The 24,180-nt window shown below is 42.2% G+C and overlaps 1 protein-coding gene across 1 annotated transcript in view; it reads right to left on the bottom strand.

Moving 5' to 3' along the window:
* The window catches only part of RFX8 (regulatory factor X8), a 29,891-nt gene that overhangs the window by 3,874 nt on the left and 1,837 nt on the right, over positions 1-24,180 (bottom strand). The window contains exons 2-14 of the mRNA XM_068670320.1: positions 22,641-22,764; positions 19,909-19,970; positions 18,325-18,411; positions 15,215-15,280; positions 13,705-13,768; positions 12,598-12,732; positions 12,436-12,513; positions 11,858-11,971; positions 11,024-11,174; positions 9,368-9,426; positions 5,763-5,919; positions 4,153-4,247; positions 2,823-2,937 (exon numbers count right to left, since the gene is read on the bottom strand). Of these exons, the coding sequence (XP_068526421.1) occupies positions 2,823-2,937; positions 4,153-4,247; positions 5,763-5,919; positions 9,368-9,426; positions 11,024-11,174; positions 11,858-11,971; positions 12,436-12,513; positions 12,598-12,732; positions 13,705-13,768; positions 15,215-15,280; positions 18,325-18,411; positions 19,909-19,970; positions 22,641-22,764 (1,307 nt within the window). The remainder of the gene's footprint in view (positions 1-2,822; positions 2,938-4,152; positions 4,248-5,762; positions 5,920-9,367; positions 9,427-11,023; positions 11,175-11,857; positions 11,972-12,435; positions 12,514-12,597; positions 12,733-13,704; positions 13,769-15,214; positions 15,281-18,324; positions 18,412-19,908; positions 19,971-22,640; positions 22,765-24,180) is intronic.

Raw genomic sequence — 24,180 nt, 5'->3', positions numbered from 1 at the left:
GTTCAATATGCTAAACAAGAGTAAGCATGAGACAGAAGCTACCACTCCAGTTGTCCCTTGAGATAAGGAAGGGACACAGTTTTGAAAAGAGATTAGGTTGAAGCAGCTTGCTTGCAAAAGAGGAATGCATTAACTGCTAATAGCAAATAGCTTCAAAAACTTAGTTTTTGAGATGTTCGGCAGTTTGTGCTGCAAACTGGTGCAGGACTTTTTTTTTTGTAGAGGAATCAGTGGCATCTGGTGAATCATCCGTGTTGACAAAAGATAGAGATGAAAGTCAGTGGTCAGGAAGCTGTTGCAATCCTCGTGATCTGAAGCTGTTTGGGTATAAATCTGCCAGTGTCCCCTTTTTGAAAGGAGGTCATAGTAGGAACTGTTAGACAGTCACACCTTAACAGAACCCAGAACTGTCAGGATCAGGACCCTGGAAGCATTTTGTAGGTGTGAAGTTCCAGTGCAGGTGTAGGTGTGTACATAGGTGACTGTCCAGCCATCGTGGCTCAGCAATACAACCCTGAACTCCACGGAAGAGAGACTGGTAAAGGAAAAGGAGGTGTACCAGCTGATCTAAGGTTCTGTGGTGGAGATATGGAGAGGTACATTTGCAGAGAAGGAGGTGGGACTGAAACAGCTGTAGCATAGAATCACAGAATCATCAAGGTTGGAAAAGACCTTCAAAATTGACAAGCCCACCCATCAACCTGAATTTCCAAGTCCCATCACTAAACCACGTCCCTTAGTGCCACCAAGTCCCATTGGCCCTGACTGCTGTAGCACTTTTGCTCCTTGCAGCCTTGCAGGGGAGAAACTGCACAGTTCTTCTGACTGCACTTGAGCATCACACATGTAGAGGCTGGACTGAAAGAGGGTAAAAACCAATCTGAATTGAGAGGTGTAAGTGGGAATGCCAGCATATTATGTGTGCCAGAAGTGCCAAGCTCCAAGGAAGAGCCCCACACAGAAGGAAGTCTGGGTTTGGTTACTCGTATAGGATTTATTTTGTGGGGAGGCACACTGCATGAACATGACAGACATCCACAGAAAATCTGGCATTTTGACCCAGTAATTTTGTTTCCTCGGTGCATGCTGCATATTTTGTCTTGCAGGAGGCCTGCCATTCCTGCAAGAAATGCTGAAATCTAAGAAATTTCTGAAAAGCAGTGACCCTGAGTACAGAGCTTTTACACAAGGCAGCTTGTTAAGGTAACTGCCTAAGCCTTGTCCACTATGGCTCAAAACTCTACTGGAACAGAAAAAAGGGGAAGGTCAGACATTGTTAGATCATATAACGCGATGTCTTAAGGAACCAATGGTATTAAGAAAGAAGATAGTAATGAACAGCTCAATTGAAGCATCACAGAGAAACATTAAAAGGTGGTTTGTTGTTTTTTTTTTTTTTCTTTTTTGTTTGTTTGTTTGTTTTTTAAACTCTCATATGTGAGAATAAGCCTTAATGCTGATGAAGTATATCACAAGGCTATCTCAAGAGGAATGAAAACATTGCTTGTCACTAGTTTAAGGAAGGCTTAGAGGAAGAGATGTTCTACATCAGATGGCATTAATTGTGTTCCCAGCCACTGGCAACTGTAGAATAGGGAGGCAATTCATTGAACTCTTCTCATAGTGGGAAGAGGGGAGAGGATTTCATCACCATGGGGAATTTCTACAAACATTGTGTTTCCAGTGCTGTTATTGGAATTCATTCACGATTTCCACTCAGTGGCCAAAACATTGCATCCAATGTGGGAGAGTTTTGTGCAGGACTCTTCTGCAGAGATAGAGAGGAATGATGATTTTATTACTACTCTAATGAAGCAGCCCATGGACAGGGGACTGAACTGTGCTGTGTTCCATGTAGTCACAGAACAAAACTCAAATCCTGCTCCTGGGAGTTTGCGATCTAATTATAAGGCAAAAGGTAACAGCCAGATGCAGAAAAGGGGAGCGCACATACATGCACAAACATAGACAGTAAGAGGGAAAGATTACTGAAGAATATAAAAGGCAGTAACCTTAGCATACCCCTTTGTTATGTCTTTGTAGAAAACACAGGGAAGTAGAGCTTTGAAGGGGGATTTCTAAGAAGATAATGAGGGCTTTTTGGCTATTTGTGTGAAGCTCCATCCAACAGAACAGGAAAAAATATGAAGGTACTTCTTTGAAAATCTAAAAAGTGATTCGTGCCGTCTGGGATCAGATGTTACTCAGAGGAGACGGTGAATTTCTCCAGAATGAATAATAGACAGATAGCTTCTGAAAGGTTTTCCAAATAAAGAGAGTGGCAGTTAGGTTTGAAGCCATATAGAAGTGAAACACAGAGCTGATTCAAGACACGGTTGTGCCACTTCAAGCCACTTTGAGTAAATGTGACTGCATGGCCCCCTCGCTTCTCTTGCCTTGCACTAGTGTGCGGTGGATTTGATGCTTGGCAGCTCCGAGCACTAAAGCAGAGAGAAAACTAACCCAGCTGAAGAGGTGACTAGTTTTCGATCACGTGGGAGATGCAGAATTTTGGTGGTTTGGGGCACATTAGTGCCCCAATTCTCCGCCACCCCTCCTGCTGAAGCCCTTGCAGTGCTCGCACCTGAGGCTGCCGTTCCCCCTCAGGCAAACGCCAGCTTCTGCCGAAAGAGGGAGTCCTGCTCTTCCCACCATCTCCAGCTGCATCTCCCTGCCGCCCTTCCTTCTGCTCACCTCGGAGAAGCGATGCCCTTTTTGGTTGTACCTTGAGTTTCTGTCCGTCGAAGTGCCCCGGTGCCTCTGCCACCTCAGGTCCCAGAGGGGTGCCTCAGGTGGCAGCCACAAAGCTGTCACTTACTCACCAAAGCTGTCTGCGTAGTTGAGTGTCATTGCCTTGCTCACGGCTGTTAATAGGAAGTTCCACCTCAACTGGAAATCGGCTGCCAGTTTCCTAAATTCCTCTTTATTCCTGCTTGGCTGCAAATAGAGAAAAAAAAAAAAGAAAAAAAGATGCTTTATGATAAAGCTAGTTAAAAGGATCCCACATTGTGTTGCAGATAATTTCCCTGCACAAACTGCATATGAAGGTGGAAAATTCAGCTTTTTTTTGGTTAGAAACCTAAAATAACTCGGGTTGAATGTCATTTTAGTTCAGGTCTTGTCCGGACAAGTTCTGAATATCTCCAAGGTATTCACTGCCTTTCTGGGTAACCTTTTCCTGTGGTGAACTATTCTTGTGGGCTTGTTGTTGTTGTTGGGTTTTGTTTGTTTGTATTTGCTATTTGGGGTTTTGGTTGCTTGTTTTCTTTTTATCTATTCAAATTTCCTTTGCTGCAGCTTGTGTCTATTGCCTTATAATTGTGAACCCCCAGGAGAAGTCCCAGTCCATCTTCTCCGTACCATCCCATGAGGTAACTGATGGGTCTGTGAGATGAAGGCACCACAGAACTACAAAGCGCTAATCCTAATTACAAAACCCACATGAATTATCAGGAAATAATTAAGCTGAAGAAGTACAGTTTATCTTGCTTCTTCAGAAAAAAAAAAAAAAAAAAAAAAAAAAAAACAAAAAAAAAAAACTTAAACCACCCTCAAACCACCCTCAACCCTAAATTTCTTGTTCTGTCCAGCTGACAGAGGGCAGTGGTACCATCAAGCTATCACTAATGCTGGATCACCGATGGAAGAGGGGTGCTAGAGTTGGCAACCTGGGGAAAGATCTGTATGCAAGGGTGATCTAACTCGAATCTTTCACCATAGGTAGAGCCATTGTGCCAGAATTTATCACGCCCCTACCACCTGCTAAAAACCAACAGTTTCACGAGTCAACAGTTCCAAGAATCATGAAGTGTTCTCTTTGTTTATACTAACATTTTTCTCATGGATCTTGGTGTATAAGGGAGCATTATTATAGCATGTGTCTACAAAATGAGACCACATTCTGAAATCACCGAAGTGGATATATCCACAGACATAGGCTTGTAGTTGTTTGCACAGATGGAATTTTTGTATGCCAATTAATTCCCCCTTTTTTTTTCTGCAGCATGCATAAATTGTGTCTATGCAAATCTGCAGTCTGGTCAGGTTGCTGCTATACAATGTAGCTCCTGCAAACTATTGACAGTCAGCTTGTAGGGGGATAGATGGTGTGATCACTCTTCCTTTTCTGAAAGTATTAAATTAATTTTATACCTCAATGATAAAAGCCTGAAGATTTGTAGACATACAGTTCAGGAGAACCCGAATATCTGTAGAAGGTGCCAGCAAAGATATTAAGTCATTCAAACCTACGAAATATAGAAAGGAGATCATTACTTGACGTGATTGGCTTACTTTTTGGTATGTTTCTGCAGTTTCTAGCTTTTTTTTTTTCTTTCATCTTTGGCTTAAGATATATTAAGACATCTGCTTATAGCATCTTGATTAATATAACTGTGCCATTCCTTGAATGGTGATTAGCACCCTGCTTTGAAATCAGTCAGAATTCAAGTTTATGTCCATATCTGCACCAACCTAGTCATCATGGCAAAAGTGGAAAGAGTAAACACTTTGTAAATCCAAGCTGGCATATGGCTATATGCAATACTAACTTGCTTATCTGAGCTTTTACAGGGTTGAGAAAAGAAATTTTATCTGTTGAGGGGGTGGAAACTGTTTTAAAACAATAACAGAAATTACTGAATATTCTGTAGCTCAATGGAAATACAGATAATATTGCCAAAAAACAGTGCAGGTGTTCCCCCAGAAAATTAGAACCTGCTACTCAGTGCCACCAGGTACATCACAATTGTTCTCCTCAGGGTCTATACCCTCCTAGCTAAGAGGCCTTCCTGTGAAGCATTATTTATTAAAAATAACAATTTGGAAAAGCAATGGGAACAGAGAAATGCAGCAAATCCACTTTGGAAAAGATAATCACTGATATAAAGAGTAAATGAAATAAAAACTTTCTGCACGGCGTTTTTGATTTGAAGACGTATGTAAATATTATTTTCAGGGATCTCCTGGTGGTTCTGGGAACAAAGCAAATTATTATTCCTGCTGAAAGCAGTCACAGAAAGGCGGTGGTGCATCCCTTGTCAGAGAGCGTGCCGGAGGCAGGCCAGGAACAAAGAGCTCGGGCTTCTTCCATCGGTTCTGAGCACAGCCTGGTCCGAGATGCCTGCCTCTTGCTAATAATTCAAATGGCAGTCCATTAATCTGAGAATTAACTTGCCATTATGTTCCCATCGCTTTTCATTAAACCGGCAAATGCATTATGTCGTGGCTGCACGCAGACTGTAGTTCAGTGTTTACAGCTCAGCACCGATGCTACAGGCCACAGTAGAGCAAAAGGGCAAGGAAGCTGAGAGGTCGGGAGCCCTTGTCCAGCTCAGCATACAATAGGTAAAATCCGGCCACGGGAAGTAATTTTGTGTACTTTGATTAATAACGGGGAAAATGCAGTTCTTGGAAACTTCTGTTTATCAAAGACAAGCATTAACAGCGAATGTCCCTGTTTGTCAACCTTCTTCTGGAAGATAAATCGTTTTAGAAACACAAACCCCACTCCTGCTGCCGGAGAGAGCTTTAAGAGAGAATCAGCACCGAAAGCCTTTCATTCTTAACCTTTAAAGTTAAAAGGATAATATTACATGCTCCATTCTCAATTTTATTGGCTCCTTTCCAGGACACAGGGTTATTGCAAGACTATAATTCCCATTAGGGCAGATGCCATGAATAAACAAAAGGAAATGCTAGAGCTTTAACAATGTCAAGCAGGGGCTTAAATGGATAGAAAAATATAGAAACAAAAATATTACATTTGATTTCTGTGTCATTCTGCAGTTCATCTGGATTCCTAAACTTCTTTCGGAAGAGGTTTCCGGGCATATCCACAAATCCCTGGTTGATGACAGCATGCAAGTCTGATCTCAGACCAGTGACTTTGCTGTTGTTGTTCAAGACTATTCGCATTGTCTACGGATAATAAGAAAACAGTTAATATCTTTCATTTTTTTTCAAGCCCTTAACTCGGTCAAAAAAGCTTCTCTTATTCAATGTTAAGTTAGAATTGGGATTTTAATTAAATCACCCGTCTCCAAATGGAAAAATAAAAAAGGAATCAAAGGAGATGAATCTTATGTTGTCTTCAAGTGTTTTTGTTCTGGGTGATACCATTTTCAATGTCACTTTGTGGTGAGGTCTGTGATGGAGCAGACAAGACTAACAGATGCTCGAAGTATCTGCACAATTCTTTTTGCCTGTAGTTATTTTAGTTATGCCAAATAACACTGTCTAAAAAATGAAATGGTATATTAGGATCAACTTTCCCTCAAAGACATCTATCATTAATATGTGTCTCAATTAAATTAAAAGACAAGTTTTCTTGAATTGCTCAAACCCTTGAGAAGATATAAATAAGATTAGAAATATGGCATTAATTAAAATAATAGTAGGGATTGTGTCCCATTTCTCTGCTTTTAAGTCATCTGTGAATGAAGAATCTGGTTTTATATTTGTTCCCAGAAGTATTACTTACACAATATTGAAGACAATTTTCAGTCTAACTTCTGATCCTCATCTCTTTCTTTTTTTAATTAATTGTTAATATCACACAGTATTGCTTCAGATTCCTGATGACAATGTTTTAAGTGGAAAATGATGAAGGAAATTAAACATGAATCTATTAAATTTGATTCATACATAGATTTAGTCTCTCACTTTCATACTGAAACCTATGAGATCCAAAGATTGTTGAATTTGGGCATTTGTTTCAGTAATTCGTCTTCAGTTTTGCCTTCTAGAGGAAAATTTTTTTTGTAAAGTTCAGAAAAAAATTCAGGATTCACAAACATTTTAATGAATCCCATTCATCGGGTGCATGGTAAAGAATGCTACTTACTGTGACCCCACAAACATTTGTTTTCAAGCAGAACTCCCAATCTAGAACTTTGTTCCTCATTACTGTGCTAGCATTACTCAAATATCACAAGCAGCCTCATACTTCTTTGGTAGTCTTTTTCAGCTCAGTTAAAGACGAAGTGTCTTTCCTTGTTTTACGTGGAGTTTCCAGTGTCAAAGAGCACAGAATGTGAACATTGGGAGCTACCAGGTGCAGCACCTTCAGCAGGATGCTAGCACCCAGCTCCGTGTTCGAGTGTTTTAGAAATGTATTTAGTGGTTTTTACCCACTGCACTTCTGTGTACTGAGTGTGATACTCCAACTGACTGAGAGCCAGCCCTGACAGCACTTAAATACAGCTTACCAGAGGCAGGAATCAGCCCCAGGAAATGACACGTGTTATACTCAAATTCCTTTCTCACAGGGAATTCGTTCCTTTTTATACCCTAATTACTTCTGTATATCCAGGTAGTAGCAGATGTCAGCCTGCTTTATCTCCACATGATGGGAAAGTTACTTTTTTTCTTCTGAATGCTGACCCTGCCAAAATTGCTCAGATTTTCTCACCAGGTGGCTAAATTATTGCAAAGTACTCTACAAGGGACAGTGTGTTTACACCATTCTGAAGCTGCAGCTGCACAGTTCCTCAATAATACTTCTCATTAGGAGCACTGTCACCTGCTTTGACCACCTGTCTCTGGTTGAAATTCAACGTGCTTTTCAGACAGAGAAAACCAAGAAGGCTGATTAGGCTCCCATATAAGAAAATTAAATGTCAGGTTAAGATAGAAATAACCAAGAAAGGATGTGATAGAGGTCTGCACAAAGAATTGCATGAAGAAGGGCACAAATTTTAAAACTAATAAAAGAAAGTGCTTTTTCACACAAGAAATAATCAAGTCCTGGGACTCACAACCCCAAGACCTTGTGAATGCCCAAACCGAGCTATTAAATGGAAGAATGTGGATACAACCTTCCTTTCAGATTGATGGTAAGCCTGGAGAGTACAATGGCAAAAGAGTAGGGTAACATTTGCTCTATGCATACCTACTCTACCTGAGCATCTGAGAACAGGACATGGGTCCGTGCAGCCCTAGGGTCTGGTCTGACCGACTGAAACACTTTGTGGTTTTCTCTGAGTGACATCCACCTCCCCATGAAGCACCTGCGTGTCTCTCACATGCTGAAAACGTTAAACACCCATGGTGTCCAGCTAACCATCTTCTGGTATGCATTAGGCAGGGGAGTAATTTTGCAGGATAATCCTTATCTGGTATTTCTTTCACTGGAGCCCAGTATAAATAGCTACATGGTAAGGTCCCTAACAGAAGGTATAACTGAGGCTGTGTAACTGCTGAAAGATTATGGGGATGTTGATTTACAGGACTTTCATATTTTCACTTGTTGAAGCTATTGTTTTTAAATTGCCAATGGGACTAAACATTGATTACACTGGAGCTCCTTTGACCTTCTCTTGCATTTTAAAGAGGCTCTCAAGAAGATGCAAATACCATTTCCTTGTGCAAATGGTGTGAGGAGCTCATAATCATGAAGAAGAACCAGGCTGAGAGTGTGCTCAAGCTGAAAGTACAGATCTGACACAGTTTCTCAGGTCCACAAGGTTCACTTTGTGTTGGTTAAACAGTGCAAAGTGAACAAGCAGCTAGAAGCTGCCGCTGGTCTTAGGGTAAAATTCCCCCCAGTTAGGGTAAAACTCTCTTGCCCTAAATCTTGAGGGTGTAAATTAAATGTTGACTGTGACCTATCTGTTCTGTTGTGGCCTGGGCTACCTCAAAAAAACAAGGTTTAGGATCCAAGGACAGCAATGGAAGGAATGCTGCAGGGAGGGCACAGCCCATCAAAATAGCGCAGCAGTAAGTACAGGTTAACGAAGCAATTTACTTCGCAGTGTTCAAAGGGCACAGCTCCTTGATGCATCTCATTTGTCACTGTAGCTGAGAAAAATGATACCGGAGAGCAAAAAGTAGACAGAGATATTAGATATACATGTATTTTGTCTCTCTCTTCCCCAGAAATAAAGTGATGCCCTGAGGAATAAAGTTCACAGGACAGTTCCCTGCAGCACTCCTTCCAACACTGTCTGCTCAGAGGATGGAGAAGGTTTTGCCAGCTGATCCCTGAGATCCATGAAAAAGCTCAAGGCCTTGTGCCCTTACAGACCTTGAGACCATGCAACTTCAATGCAAGCAATATATCAGTGGTTTCCCGTGTCTCACCTGATCCTTCTAGCTACAGTGATGTTCTCCTCTCCGTGGAGGACCACTAACCATACCTCAGAGGCTTTCACTCTAAGAGGGATACACACTATGAGGGCAGAGGTGTGTAGGAAGGTGATTTGGACCATTAGGAGCATGATTTGGACCAGTCGGTATACAGACAAGAACACCTGTGCTGCTGTTGTTCTGCTACAGCGGAGCATCTCATAAATAATCCCATCTGCAGATGGGCTTCTGGAGTGAGTGAGATGCCCAGCTTTTTTGGTTCATGGACTCTAGAACATACCTTGGCCATATTAGAAAGATCTGTCTTTCTCCTGAGTCTTTTTATAAACAGTGTGACTTCTGCGAAAGAAGAAGAGGCAGATGTTTCATATCATTAATATTTTACGCTCTTAAAGACATTAACGAAGACAGATCTCTTAAGTGAGAAAGCAGACCCCTCAGGGAGCAACAGGCGAGCTCAGGGCACATGGAGGTAACCGAGCTGCGTTCTGTGCTGGGGACCCTGCCAATTTAAGGCTTGCAAGCAGCAGCTGCCCAAGTTACTACTTTTCCTTCACTGCAAACCTGTCAGCCCGTGACGCACAGGAAAAATACTTTTTTTTTTTTTTTTTTTTTTCCATGAAATACTTCTCAAGCAAGAAAGCAAGAGAAATATTCTTTTATGTGTGTGGTTTCAGATGACTAATGGCAACATTAATTCTAAACCTTCTATTTTTTGATTAGAGAGTTTACATTTTTCACTTTTATGTATCTATAATTCTTCAGAATTGTTAATAAAACCTGATTTCTGTTGCTGTATTTGCTCCTGTCTATAATGTGTTGGAATTATGAAAAGCATGGTCCAGGAATATCCTTTTTAGGAATAAAATCTAAAATAACTGATTCTCAGTTGCAGGAAAATCAAGAATAAAACAACTTAAAATCTTTTGCAGACGGGCAATGGTTTCCAAGTGAAAATTTCTATTTCTCTGACGTTTTTACAAACTCAGTCCTGGATGTGCATAGAAGGGGTTGTAGCTGGTTAATTACATGCACTTCCATGCACACAAATGTGTTAAAAGCAGATTACTGAGTTTGCTCTGCCAAGCATTTAAATGTAAGAACTGCCAGAATTAAGACTGACTGCAAGTCATTATTAAGCAGATGAATACGAACACAGCCCTGTGTCTATGCAGGAGCCCTGCTTTGTCACTGCGGAGATGGTTCTCACCCAGTGAGCAACTGAGCAGCATTTTGGCTCAGCCAGATTCTTCAGCATAAGGTATAAATCACAGAACCACAGAATGGTTTGGGTTGGAAGGGACCTTAAAGATCACCTAGTTCCAACCCCCTGCCATGGCAGGGACGTCTCACCACATCGGATTGCCCAAAGCCCTATCCAACCTGTCCTTGAACATTACGTATGCATGAACATATTTGCATACATAAATGTATGCATGTACGTACATATTTACAAACACACACCTTTGTATATTACCAGTTTTTCAAATCCTACTCTAATGACAGAGTCAGTTTCCTTTTTTTTTTTTTTTCTTCACTTTAAATTGAACTGCCCAATAGTCATTAATTAATTTATCTATATAAAACCACTTGTAAGGTAAAGAGACAGAAGAATACCTAAATTTCGAGGGCAGGGTGCTTATTATTCCTAGTCATCAACACAGTCAAAGTGATCATGGCAAAAGACATATCTTTAAAAAGATTCAAGTACACTTTAATTTACCATGATCTTGGAATAATTTGGGTTTAAATTTGTTTTCTCATGTCATCTGAGACCATTTATTTTTAACTGTATGCCAACTCTAGTCCTCACTACTCTCAAGGTTACGTCAGCTAAAAGAGTTTCTTAAATAATTTCTGTAAGAGTCTTGTAACCCAATCTTCTCTGCGGTTTAAGCAAAGATTATTTTATGAAATCTCTCTGTTACTTACATACCTTTACATTTGGTTGTTTGGAGCAGCACTGGCATCCCTTCCAAAGCATTAAGCAGCCAGAGTTTAACATTTTTACTGAACAGTCTGATTGTCTTCAGGTACTGCACAGACACCTCCTCCAGGAAGTCACGAAGGAGAATGTTCTCCATTTCCTACAATACAAATGGATGGAGCTGCATGAGTGGTGTACTACAGGTGTTTATGTCAGCATGAAACAAAACTGTACTGATGGCTTAAATGTAAATCGTGAAAAAAGACCATTCTTTTCCTCCACTTAAAGCAGTAACTAAGCTACATTTATTAGCAGAAGGAATGAGATCCTGCAGCAAGCATTATTTCCTGAATTAATTACTGGACACTGCTTGGTGACCTGCTGTGAATAAGAAGCAAATCATTTTGAGCAGAAGGCTCCGTATGTCAATGTGGAGTGTCACTGAGAAATTCAGTAGTGTTATCAAAGGAAAAATAACTCCTTTCAGGTTTAGAAAACAGCTATCAGTCAGAATTTCAGTCACATATCCTCATGCCAGAACCACAGACCACATTTATAATAGCATACTCCATTGATGTTAGGGACTTTCAAGGGAAGATATGGCAGCAAAGTGGCAGTTGTCTCAAATTCCACTAGATCCTTTCAAAATCCAAACTGTGCTGGCTCAAAATTAAATACATATATATATATATATATATATATATATATTTATTTATTATACATATATATTTATATATAATAGAATGCCATTGTACATCACACAATAAACAGCTGGTCTTTCTCAGGTAGAGCTAGCAAAAAAACACAAACACAAAATAATTACAAGAAACACGTCTACAGTACCTGGAATAGCTGCCTATCATAGCACTTGAATAGTTCGCACACATCTGGCAAGGACATAAATGCTATTTTTTCAGGCTGCAGAGACTTCCAGAATGACACGATGAAGCCTTCCACCTATTGCACAAAATGTGTTAATGAATTTTCACCAATTTTATGCCAGTGAAATGTGAATTGTGACTCAGTGAAATGACACACGTTAGCACAGAAGCAAAAGAATAGTCCTGGAGCCAGGCTGGCTCCAGGGAGGGAGGCTGGCTTCAGGCAGGGAGCATCCTGGGGCAGCATGCTGAACCTGGCAAGGCAGCATGAGAAAGAGGAGAGAAACAAATTGTAGCACAGATATGTAGATACAATGAGAAATATGTGTCCATGGCCTTGTGTTTTGTGCCTACAACATCAAATAGTCAGAGCAGGTCATGTTAATTAAGAAGTCCAGAATAATTGGACTGAATGCTCTTTTTGTTTATAAATGATCATCTACCTTAGATAAAACCATCAGCTAAATGAGCTACAAAGAAACAATTTCATTTTTATAGATGTCTGCTGACACCACAAGTGTTATTGAAGCAAAGACATACCTTGTCAAGCTCCTCCATTCTCACAACCTGTAAAAGGACTTGGCAGTAGTTATTGTACTCATTTGCAAGCAGTACAACCTGGAGAAGGTGAACAAAAAGAGTGTACAAAAAGATCACACAGGCAACGAGCTACTTGCTTGATTACTGAATACGTAAACGTACCATTTCATAGGGGTATTTCTTCGCTAACTCTTGCTCCCAAGGATAGACTGTCCTGAATTCAGGCAAAAGGTACTCAAATCTGTCTTCTTCAGTCTTCAAATAAGTGACCAACGGAAAATAGTGCAAATCCTGTTCCTCAATGCATCAGAATTTATTTTAAACGATTAAAAAGAATCACAATTATCTTGTCACCCCTGTTAAAGGTACATTCTGTTGTTGTATAACATTATTTTTTAATAAGATGTATTTTTTTTATAGAAAGTATGGGTGGTTGAAAGAAATAGGAAGGTTGACTAAATGTTCAAATTCCAAATAGTACATGAATTTCCTTCCAAAGCAAGTGAATATTTAATGCTATACATATCTTACACATATATTTTCTATAGCACTCATTTCACAGTAGAAGCCTCCTAAATAAGGCTAAAGTTAGTTGGCTTTGCTATAGGGATGGCAGCATGGTTTTCATCAGCTGTCGTTACATGCACTTCAGTGTACTCATTACTGTGTTTGAGTGCTCTGCAAAAATAAGAAAGACACCCAGTCTCTCATTTTCCTCACTTTGGTCCCCATAATTCTGCTGCTCCTGCTCTGTGGGCTGACTTCCAGCAACCCCAGTGTCATGCCAATTCATTACCCCGCACATATTTGAGAACTGCCAGGGGTTAGCCGAGCATCAGCCCCTTTTGGTGAGCAGGGACGCTGTTTCTTTTTCTTAATCACAGTCTTTTAAAGACCCCTTGTGACAGTAAACTCACGGTGATTGAAGGGACACTGTCTCAGCAGCATGAGGGGCTATAACAGTGGGTTTCAGAAAAGGAAGGCTGTGCCCCACCAACTACCCCAGTGTTCAAAACCTGGGCAGTCAGCCACAGTTTCCACTCTCAGTATAGATAAAATTATTTGAGCTAACATTTAGACAATAAAAATACTTAGCTGCCAGGTGAAACAAGAGAAGGGGGAGTAAGCATCTAGTGAGGTTACGCAGACAAAAATTATTTCATGGATTATGATGGGTTAATTGCATTTCATTAGAACATTTTATATAGCAGTTCTAACTAAATAGTCAGGAAACCATTTTATTCTAAGTCTAATTTATCTAAAACTCACTGTTCCTATTTTTTGGCCATTGCTCTTGTAACCAGCTGCATCTGCCGAACTGCAGGCATCTCCACTGTGGTGAAATATACAACATGAAACCCATTTAAAAAAGCACACCATTTTTTTCTGCATTCAGCTAAAAAAATGATCACCAAGTGGATAGATAGAGAGCACTAGGATGAAGTAGACAGCAGTGTGTTTGTGAAAACAAACCTTCTCTTTCCTGTCATTCAGCAGCCCCAGGATTTTCTAATGAATCTGAAGACTAATTTCTTCATTTTAAGATAAAACCGAGCTATTCTTTATACAGACAGCAAGGTATTAGCCATTTAACAGAGCAATATCTTCCAAATATCTTCCAACTTCCTGTACATTATACATGATTTTGTAGTTGTAGTTGCAGTTCATTTGGAATAATAAAAATTATAGACAAGCCAACAATGAAAGCATAATCATCCGTGTGCTTTGATTTCACAATGGCCCCATTTTCTGCTCCCTTTATCAGTTTAGATGAGTTCTTTTTTTTTTCCTGACAGTCCCTCATGTACTTTGCAAGTCTTCCACGGTGCTCCACACCATCAGCATTCCCATGGCAAAGGCCTGACAACTGGCTTTGGGCTGAAAAACCCAGGCTGGGGGAGCAGTGGGCTTCATTCCTGTTTTATCATCCCCTCCCTCCCTCTCCCCATGCCTGCTTTGCTGAGGCTGGTGCTGCAGGAGAGAGAGGCAATGCTGCTAGGAAAAGGGACATGCTGCAAGAACTGGATCCCCCCAGCTGCCCTGCTCTGCTGACACCTGCTCGAAGCCTCTGAGGACATTTTGAGCACCAGGGCCCTCATGGCCTCCCCTGTTTTGAGGGGTGGCAGTCGGGGCTTTGCAGGAAGCATGCAGCCCTCGGTGACTGCCAGCACCCAGGCCCTCTGACAGGGCGCAGCCTGCGTGCTGCTGACCGTGGGCTTTCACTGCTGTGAGGCCCGATAAACCAGGGCACTGCTGCGTGTCCTGAAGGGGCAGAAGACAGAAATGCCAGCTTATCCATGTGGGAACTCAAGGCACTGAACGTGCCCCCTCATGCTCTGCTGTCCATGGACTGACCCTTCCCAACTTGCCCTCTGCCTCTGCCTGCCAAAGGCCAGGCATGTCAGTACTGCGTGTGTTCGGTCCCCATAAACATAAGAATGGTTAAATGAGTACGTTTCATAGTACTTCCCCCAAATGGCTCGTCCTTGTGGGTTGCTAAAGCCCATGGAACAAAATTAACAAACGTTTTCCAGTCCCTGCTCTCCCTGAGCAGGCGGCCCTTCTGCTGCTATGGCAACACCTCTCAGCGCCGCTCTCCCTTGGTGGGCCGCCCAGCTCCCTTCTCCCCATGCATGGGGAGGATGTTGGGTGGTAGCCTTCTTCCTCCCACACCCCACAGACCCCTTGTGAGCCCTATCTGCCAGCTCTTGTCCCACCCTTGCTAGCTAAGGCGAGCACGGGCGTGATCCCGCTGCTAGCAGAGGGCCTTTGGACTCACCCGCTGCCCGTCGGGGTGCTCAGCTCCCATGCAGAAGCGGCCATCACCTCCCCTGGAGAGCGGTGCCTGGGCAGAGACAGGGCACACAGCATGGAAAGTGGGTGAAAAGAGATTGCAACGTGATACAGCAGAGCCACAGGGGGTTCAGCTGTGTCTCCCGATGGGGCTGGGATGGTGCTGGGAAGGGGGAGCTAGAGCTGAAGAGGGAGATGCAGAGGTAGGGATGACATGAAGACTGACAGGAGAGCAGGAGAGACAAAGGAAAAATGAAAGGAAGGAGTGTGGTGAATGTGACTTTTGGATTACTCTGACATTAGAAAGGATAATTTCCCAGAGTCACATGTGATTTTTTTATAGGACAATTACAAGTTTGCTTTACTAGAAAGTCAGAGGCCTAAGCCTTCCCCGCTACTAGATCATAAAGTACATGTAACTCTCACGAAGCCAAAATTTGCTGGCATTCATACAGTATTGCCATACTCCAAGCCTCCTTGCTCTGCCACAGCAGCTGCCATTTTAGGGAGACCTCATTCTCAAAGTTCCCATTCCAAAGACACCCTAGTGTAATGTAAATTGTTAAATTCCTATAATGTATTTGGAGACCCCTTTGGTTACAGCTTTGCTTGTTTACACTACTTCCACATCATCATCAGAGTTACAGTATACATATCCTCAAAAACCCTCTAGATTTCAAAGCAGAGCAGCTCACAGGTGCTTTGTAAGAGTATCCTCTTCACTTCTCGTGTGAGCTCATTCCAGGCCAGCACCCTGACACATCCAAGGCCCCGCTGACTACAAAAAGGCCTCTTTGTAGGCAAAGGCAAGCTATTTTAATCTTATGGCCATTTCTGTGACACCTACAAGCAAAGCTCCCAACCTGCCAGACCCTTCACAGGCCCAGTTCCTTGCTACCAGCAACATGGCAAGTGACGATCTCAATAGGGTCAAGAAACACTGTTTTCAGTACAGTTCAGAAACCAGCCCTTTCTTTGACAGCCTGAAGGTTAGGTGGATGCGTGGGTCTCTCAGCTGGGCTTTCGGCTCCACCTTCCCCTCAGGTAGATGCTACAGGAGAAGCACCTGCACGTGGGCCTCGATTCAGGCATGGGAGGAGACAGCAGTCATTTGGGACTTGCTTACTATTCAAAGAAACACCCCCATCTCTGCCAGAGGGGAATGGCAACAAGCCAGTAAGGTCTATCCCACTTGTTGGGTCTGGTCCGTGGACCAGCATTTGGGCTGCACTGCAATGGCATATTCAAAATCTTCTTCACTATTAGCTGGAAATTTCCATACCAAAACGCTCTTACAGATTGAAGCTTTATGGATTAAATACCCCCAATATATAATACTTATTATATTGGATCACATAAAATTAATTCATGTTTCTAAAAGTATTGACACTGACAGAGAAGACAGTAAAGATGAGGTGTTTTCTTATGCATTCCTGCTTATTTGCAAAGCATATACAACCTGATGGAATTAAACTGAATTAGATGGCCAAGACCGCTGCTTATTTTGTATGTGGCCTATTTTATTTGGGGGTTTGGGGGGTGGATTAGTGGTGCTCATGCTTCTCCAGCTGCATTTGATTTGTTGTTGTTGTTGACTTTTATTGCTGTTGTAGTTTTTGTTTGTTTGATTGTTTTTACTGATTTCTATTTTCTTCCGCTGTCCTTTAACAGACCCTAAGAAGTAGTAGTTGCACCTGACTGCCCAGGGGCTGCTGGTGCTCAGGCTGGCTCTGGACAGGGGCACTGGCTGTATTTAGAGTGGAAGCTGCTCTAATTACAGCTGTCTGGCTTCACACAACAGCTGAAATGAAGGAAGCATCAGACAAAATACTTCCATAGTTAAGAGACTTACAACTCTCAAGAGAATTGCAACTAGAAAGATTATTTTTGTCTGAATAAAATTTATTTTAATATTGAGTGCATTGATAGATAGGGATGTCACTTCAGCAAGGATCTCATTTGAAACGAGCCTCGAGTTGCCTATGAATAATTTCTTTGGACTCGACAACTGATTGCCACTTGATCATGTACAGAACCTGATCCCTTGCCCTGCCCTTTCTTTATCCTTGCTCTGTTGTCACTCTATGGACTGCTGCAACATGGCTCCACTGTAAAGCCAGCAAAGACAGGCAGCAAACCCACAGGGATAATTTTTCCATTCTCTTGCAGAGTGTGTATTCAATTAAGTAACTATACTACAAAATACCACAGACAGTGAAACAGCTTTCATAATAGCCAGAATATCTGGGTGCTTAATAGCCTCTCTTGTATCCCTAGAACACTCATGCTATAGACAGCTGCTATAACCCCATTTAAAAGAATGGAAACCAAAGTACAGAATCCATTCATACACACATCTCCTCTTTTTATTTTCTCTCCTGGAGAAATGCAAGTCTGTAGCTTGTTTATCTCAACCATGACCTTCCTCGCCCTGCCTGCAACTGGGATGTGATCAAGTCTACAGTTAGCTTGCCTCAGTATCCTACATTCATCAATTATTTCTAGATTTTCCATTTTTGCAATCAATTTCCACTCCTGCCTTATACATTTTCTCATTGCTGTTCTCTTACAAGTGGTGATTTTAAAATCTGAAATTTTAAAACAAAACAAGGGAAGCATTTTCAAAGTAATATGCCTCATTTTTTCAAGTAGCAAAATCCAGATAACATGATTGCACGTAGGACTCTTCAAAACAGTGCAGTCATTTATACTTTAATACATATCTCTTCACCCTACTGTTTACCAAGGAGGTTGCTACAATGTCAAGAAGCAATTGTCAGTACATTTATTTGAGCTCCAATTTAGAGTCTCTATGTATAATGCTCCTTTAGTTTTGTTGAGTGTTCCTGTTTTTAAGACCTACATGTCTAAAATATCCAATTTGAGGAAATTCAATAAGACAGGACACTTTGTCAAGATGGATTTTCCTTAGAAGGGACATTACTCACTGGAACAGCCTTCTATAGAGTGTATAAGAGAAAGAAAAAATAATAATACTGTTGACAATGTTCAGCAGATGGTTTACAGAGTTCTAAATGCAGACGATATATAGACTGTCAGGTGATATTTTATGCTTAAAACATTTAGAAAACAAACCTGAGATATTTTTTTTCGGACAGAAGAAAGCAATATCGTGCATAAAATGAAGAGTTCTTCTTGATAGCTATTCCATCATAATGATACCTAGAAGATAAAAAAAAAACTGATGAACAGACAAGCCTGTGATTTTCAGGAGAGTCAGCAAAGAATCCATATTCCTCCACTGAAAGCGCATTTAAGCAAGAAAAGAGCAAGTAAAAAAAAAGGTACATTTATTTTTTTAAATTCTGCGTTTTAAAAAATTCTGCTTAAAATTTATTTCCCTGATGCAAGGTACTTGCACAAATGTTTCTAGAATGACTTTACAAGATTTTTTAACATTTTTTTTTTTCCCAGAATAATGTCTTCTTTTAAATGAAGAACTGTAAAGCCAGCACACATGATGCAACAGGTTTGCATGGGACAACTGGAGAAGCTGGGGTCCAGAGTCTGAGATGGTAGTTTCCATGTCCCCCCTGAAGCCAAAGGCTTGCGTGCAGCTGCAGCGCAGTGCTTTACACCAGCTTACGGACTGGTTGGCCCATCGGTGGAAGCTAAAAGCAAGAAACCTGCAAGACCTGCTATGGTCTTATGCCCATCCTGGTGAGCAGTGGGAGCCAGGTGCCACCAGCGGGTTCTGCAGAAGCCTTTCCAGACAGCATCACCGCCCGCTGCAGGGTGGCCAGGGAGGTGTCTGGCCCTCAGCAGCCACCAGATGGTGACCTGCTGCCGGTGGGAGGCCCAGGGCCACCGCGCACCAGGCGAAGCCCGGGAGCATCTGTGGCGAGGCACTCCCAAAACGCTGGGTCTCGCCGGATCAAGCTGATAGCAAGCCCAGACTAGTGGGGAAAAATCACAGATCAAGCAAGGGCATGTCACTCGCCAAGCCAGTGCGTTACAGTGCTCCAAAGGCTTGTGAAATTACTGCGTCTCAGTGCCCTTAAAGCAGCGCCTTTTCCAGCCTGGATGTTCAGAGTGTGATTATATATTTGGACAGTGAATCAATGGAAGTGTATCGATCTCAGTCCTCCTGCCTGTGCTCTAGAGGAAGAGAGGGAAGGGAGATGGAGGAGGAGATCAGATCTGGGCTGATCTGATTTATCTGGTTTTATGCTGTGTACAACAGTTCTTTTGACCACCAGTACCCTCCAGGTCATGGCACAGATACGTGCAAGGATGAGCACTCTGTGCCTGCAAGCACATACACCACTGCTGCCTGCTCCACATCTCCTAGCCCCAAGCATCCCGGACACCGTGTCCCAGGAGCATTGAGGAAGGCTGTGAGGTCCAGCAGCTGCCTCACATGAGCCCAGCTGTTAAAGCAAGGACAACTCCGAGCACTGATTTTTTAAGAGCTAGTGTTATCTGCAACTCATATGCTAGTGGAGCTGCTCTGATGTGGTGGATTTTGTGGAATTAACTCTATCTTCACGTATGTGGTGACATCACGAATCTCTCTGGGTCTGTTTTTGCAATTTGGGATGGACTTGAAATCAAATATTCAGCTGCTGTATTAGTGCTGGAGCTGAAAAATTACATTACAAAAAAATATTAGAACAGTTACACATAACATTTTTTAAACAAAGAAAGCTAAACCAATACCTGGCGCTGCCTCTTGTGCCCAGCCTTCTTGTCCCCAGACCCGGGAAAACTAACCGAATAAGCTAAATAAAAGAGAAAATTACAGTTACTTAGCAAAATCATTCTAAAGCACAAAAGAGTATCTACTACATTTTTTTCTCCTTAATCATTTCTTTTGCTTTCCACGACTTGCAGGCTAATACCTGTCCTTACATACCTCTCAAATGGTAACTGCTGAACTGAACTCAATCAGGCTTTTGCGGATCGAAATCTAAGTAATTTAAGGGATTACCTCCCTCGGGTAGGAATTTTTATTTTTTTTTTTTAGACCAGCTTGTTTTGCCTCGCTCGCACTGAAGCACACCCAGCGCACACAGCGGGAGACCACCCACAGCCGGGTGGGTGCAGCAACCGGGGGAACTCGATCTGCAAGAGCACGTCTGGCTGGGGGCCTGTGAAAGTGCCGTGACTCTCCAGTCCTCGGCCAGCCCTGCGAGCCTTACTCATCCCAGCAGGGTTTACTCACGCAGCCCACTCGCTCATGCAAGGCTGGGGTCTGACTTATCTGGGTTTGAGAGGCTGCATCACCGAGCTGCAGAGCGACCTTTTGACCACCCCCGTGGTAAATGTGAGCTGAGGTCACGCAGCATCTGCCAAGGTTAAGCCCTGCAGAATAATAAGATACTGTCGGGGCAATAACCCACTTCACCATGATTATTCTGCATGAGCTATCCTGTGAAGACAGAGCGTAGCCAGGGGTGGCTGGAGCTAACCATACAGCAGGAAGAGAGAGAGGATCGAGTGTGCAATGCTGGTGTTGAGCAAGGGGAGCCTCCACTCAGCAGCACAATGTCTAGACGTTGTGCAAAGTGTGATTTGTTGGCCTTCAGGCCCACTCGAGGAGAGGTTTCCCCAACACACATCAACCTGCAGCCTCAGTGTTAGCAGTGCTCTTCTGGAAACAGGGTTATATTTGGGCAGAGTGATCAAGCAGATCGAATTAGTGCAGTCTTAAATGACCGCAGCTTGATTCACATGGGGCTTGATTGCTAAAATCCTCACAGTCATGTAATGTGGTCAGGTTGCTACAGGTTGGTGAATTATTAATAGCTCAGCCCACTAGCTAGGCTCTGGTAACTGGTTACACGTGCACCTTCGGCTGAAACCCATGGAGCTGCAGTTCCTGCCCCCCTCAGCCTCTCGCTGCTGCCTCTCGCTATAGCAGGACACACCAACCAATTCAAGACATCGGGGAGCTGCCCCCCAGCTTGCTCACCTGCACCACAAGGAGCTGGGTAGGCCAAGGCTGCGAGCAAACAGTTGTGAGCACCGACCTACAGCAGCTATGGCTCATCAGCTAAGCCCTTCTGCGTGACCAGACTCATGCTTCAGCCCTGCCTGTCCCAGCTGAAAAGTGCATTAGCCTAAACCACAAGAAGGCTTAGCTTACCGGTGGTAAGGCAATCATGCTGGCGCACCTGAAAGCGCACAGACAGGATGGGATTCATCTCACCTATTGGGCTACCAGGTAGAGATGTGTAAGCTGGTCACTGCAGACTCCATCGTCAATAAAGAAAAACAGGCAGTTCTGAGGTGCAATTCACCTCAGCTGACTCATGTAGGGTGAGAGGAATCATGTGTAACTATTTATTTCTCTCCATTGACTACCGAGAGATGGTGATGGGTTGCATGGCAAACATCTCTACCAAAACGGACAAGTTCTGCTGTGGGTTTGGCTGATGGGTGGTGATCCATTGAGCTGTGCTGAGTCCATCACGCTGCATCATTCACTCAGATCTAAGTAAGAGTGACTTAACTTTTACCCAGTAAATATATATATATATATATATATTCAACTGAATTGAGATAAATGATTCCTAAAATGAGGTTATCCACACACACAAAACTGATTTCAGTTGATTCCAAAATTGATTGCTACCTCCTTTACTTGCATTATTTTCATTCTCTTCTAAAACAATGCTTAGTAGCTCTTGCTATGGGCACTAATGAGAGAATATTAGCAGTAAAAATAACAAACTCTGAACAAAAATTCCGAGCAGCAAACAATCGCAAGCCATTCTGTTTTCCTTAAATGGCTAAATAAAGTTTAATAGCTGTAAGTGTTTGCTGCAATTGGGGTTTCTAAGTGGTGATTGCCCTGTGGGTTGTATCAGCTTCCACTTATTAGGAGAGTGAAACTGTTTAAAGGAGATTGGGTTTTGCATCTGCATTTAGTTTGCCTGGATGATTCTGTAAAGACCTTTGTGTGTGTGGTTGGAGTAAAACCTCCCTAAGTATAATTAAACACTAAAGCATAACAAACAAAGGGGTCTTTTAAGGACAGAAGAATCAGCTCCTCAGGACTAGTTTATTAACCTGGCACAGTTTACTCCGGTAAAGCCTTCTAGAATATATTGGGAGAGCTTACCAGAAATATATTAGCAAAGACACAAGCATAGCTGCCATTCCTAGCTCAACACAAATCTCTGTGCAACTGCCACAGAAAATAAAAGAGTGATGCAACTCTCCAAATAAACCAAAGAGGTATGAAGGACTATACAGAAGTTTTCAAATACAACCTTTTCCAAGCTCTTTGGCTGAATTATCCTATTACAGCAAAATACATTACATATGCACCCTTCTCTATTATTTAATCTTTCTTGGTATGCAATGAGCATATTTGATACAAACTTATCCAATTTTCTGTTTGAGTATCTCAGCTTCTTATCTTATATATCCTGTCTACTCGGTACCTTTCCAAAGGTGGCTGAATTTACTTTATCCTTGGCACCTGGGTTGCAGTTTTCGATATACATTTCGTATAGTAGCCAGCGGGGTACCGTGCATCCTTCACACAAAAAGAAATTGTCAGCTATCCTTTAAAACAAACAAACAAACAAAAAATAATCAGTTTATGTCAGAATTAGAAAACAGAGTTGTTAATGTGAAATTTTAATAGCTAATCGGGTTTAGAGTGAACTCCGTAGAAGTTACTATAAGGAAAGTTCTACTTTCCTTTTTATTTTTTTTCTTCCCAACATGTAAGAGCACTCGTGAGATTCTATTAAGAAATCAACTGGACCTCATGGTTTTTAATAAAGAAATACAGCTTAGTGGTACCAATCTAACGTTAAAACCAATATGCAAGACATTAACATCTCTCTAATAGGACAGTTTTTATCTTCTAATTACAAAGGTCTCTGCTGTACTGAAGACAATATTGTGAGCCTTTTTTTCTTCTGAAATGTCCAGGATGATGTTTTGGGATGGAGAATGCACAAATGATGAAGGACCAAATTATTTTCTCATATAACCTCACTGATTTTAGCACAAGTTTAGCAACAGTATGGATTCTTAAGTTATATTTACTATGTATGAGGACCGACAGTGCCTAAACTGTTCTCAGTGTTTAAGTACTTACCCTTTGGCCAAACCCCTTGCTCATCCTACCTGTTGGAGTGGTCATAGTCAAGTCAACACATCTATTTGCATGAGTGAGATAAAGAAGATGTGAGCTTAGTTACTTCTGAGCCTAAGTTATTACCTTCACCAGAATAAAGACCTTTAGCTATGAGATAGTGGCAATGGTTTCGATGTCAGAAGCTTCCCCAGTGCAAATACAGAGGCAAAGCTGGAGCAGAGAAGCAGAGAGGGGATTACTTTTCAAAGCATGACACGCCGATTGTATAGCCGTGTTTTCTCACCGTGACTCCACTTCTGTTATGCCCAATGATTTATGCATATTTAATTGTTTTATAAGATGAACGCTGATGCAGCACAGTGCCAGTTGTTCACCGTGTCTTTACCAACCATCGGGTCGGCTCAGAGCACGGACTTCTCCCAGTTGCCCAGCGAGACATCCAGTTCAGGCTTTAATTTGGTGTTCCCCACAGCATTAACAGCCTGATTTCAGGCTCTGCAGTGTTTGTCTTTCTCTATTAGCTTTATAGATGGTAGATAATGGACGAGGCTTTCAGTGAAAGAGCTTGCTAGAACAGAGGCCACCCGATGATGGGGAGCAAGGACATGATCACCGTGCAGCCCGCCCATGGGGTATTTCCCTCCGTGGGGCCAAATGGTGAACGAAACTTATTCCAGGTAAGAGTCCTGACGGAGCGCTGCCTGCCAGCAGACAGAAATACTTGTTTGGTCTAGGACAGCCATCTCAAAACCCTTCATAATTGAGCAGTCCCTGAGGAGATTAAACCGAAGTCCAAATTCATCCTTAATATAACACCGCAAGCGTCGCTGGATGTGCAGCAGAAATTAATTCATGCTTCAGTTACTGATTTC

Source organism: Anas acuta, chromosome 1, assembly GCF_963932015.1.
Source record: "Anas acuta chromosome 1, bAnaAcu1.1, whole genome shotgun sequence".
Lineage (NCBI taxonomy): Eukaryota > Metazoa > Chordata > Aves > Anseriformes > Anatidae > Anas > Anas acuta.
The sequence above is the reverse complement of the archived record's forward strand: the minus strand, read 5'-3'. Positions and strand labels throughout refer to the sequence as shown.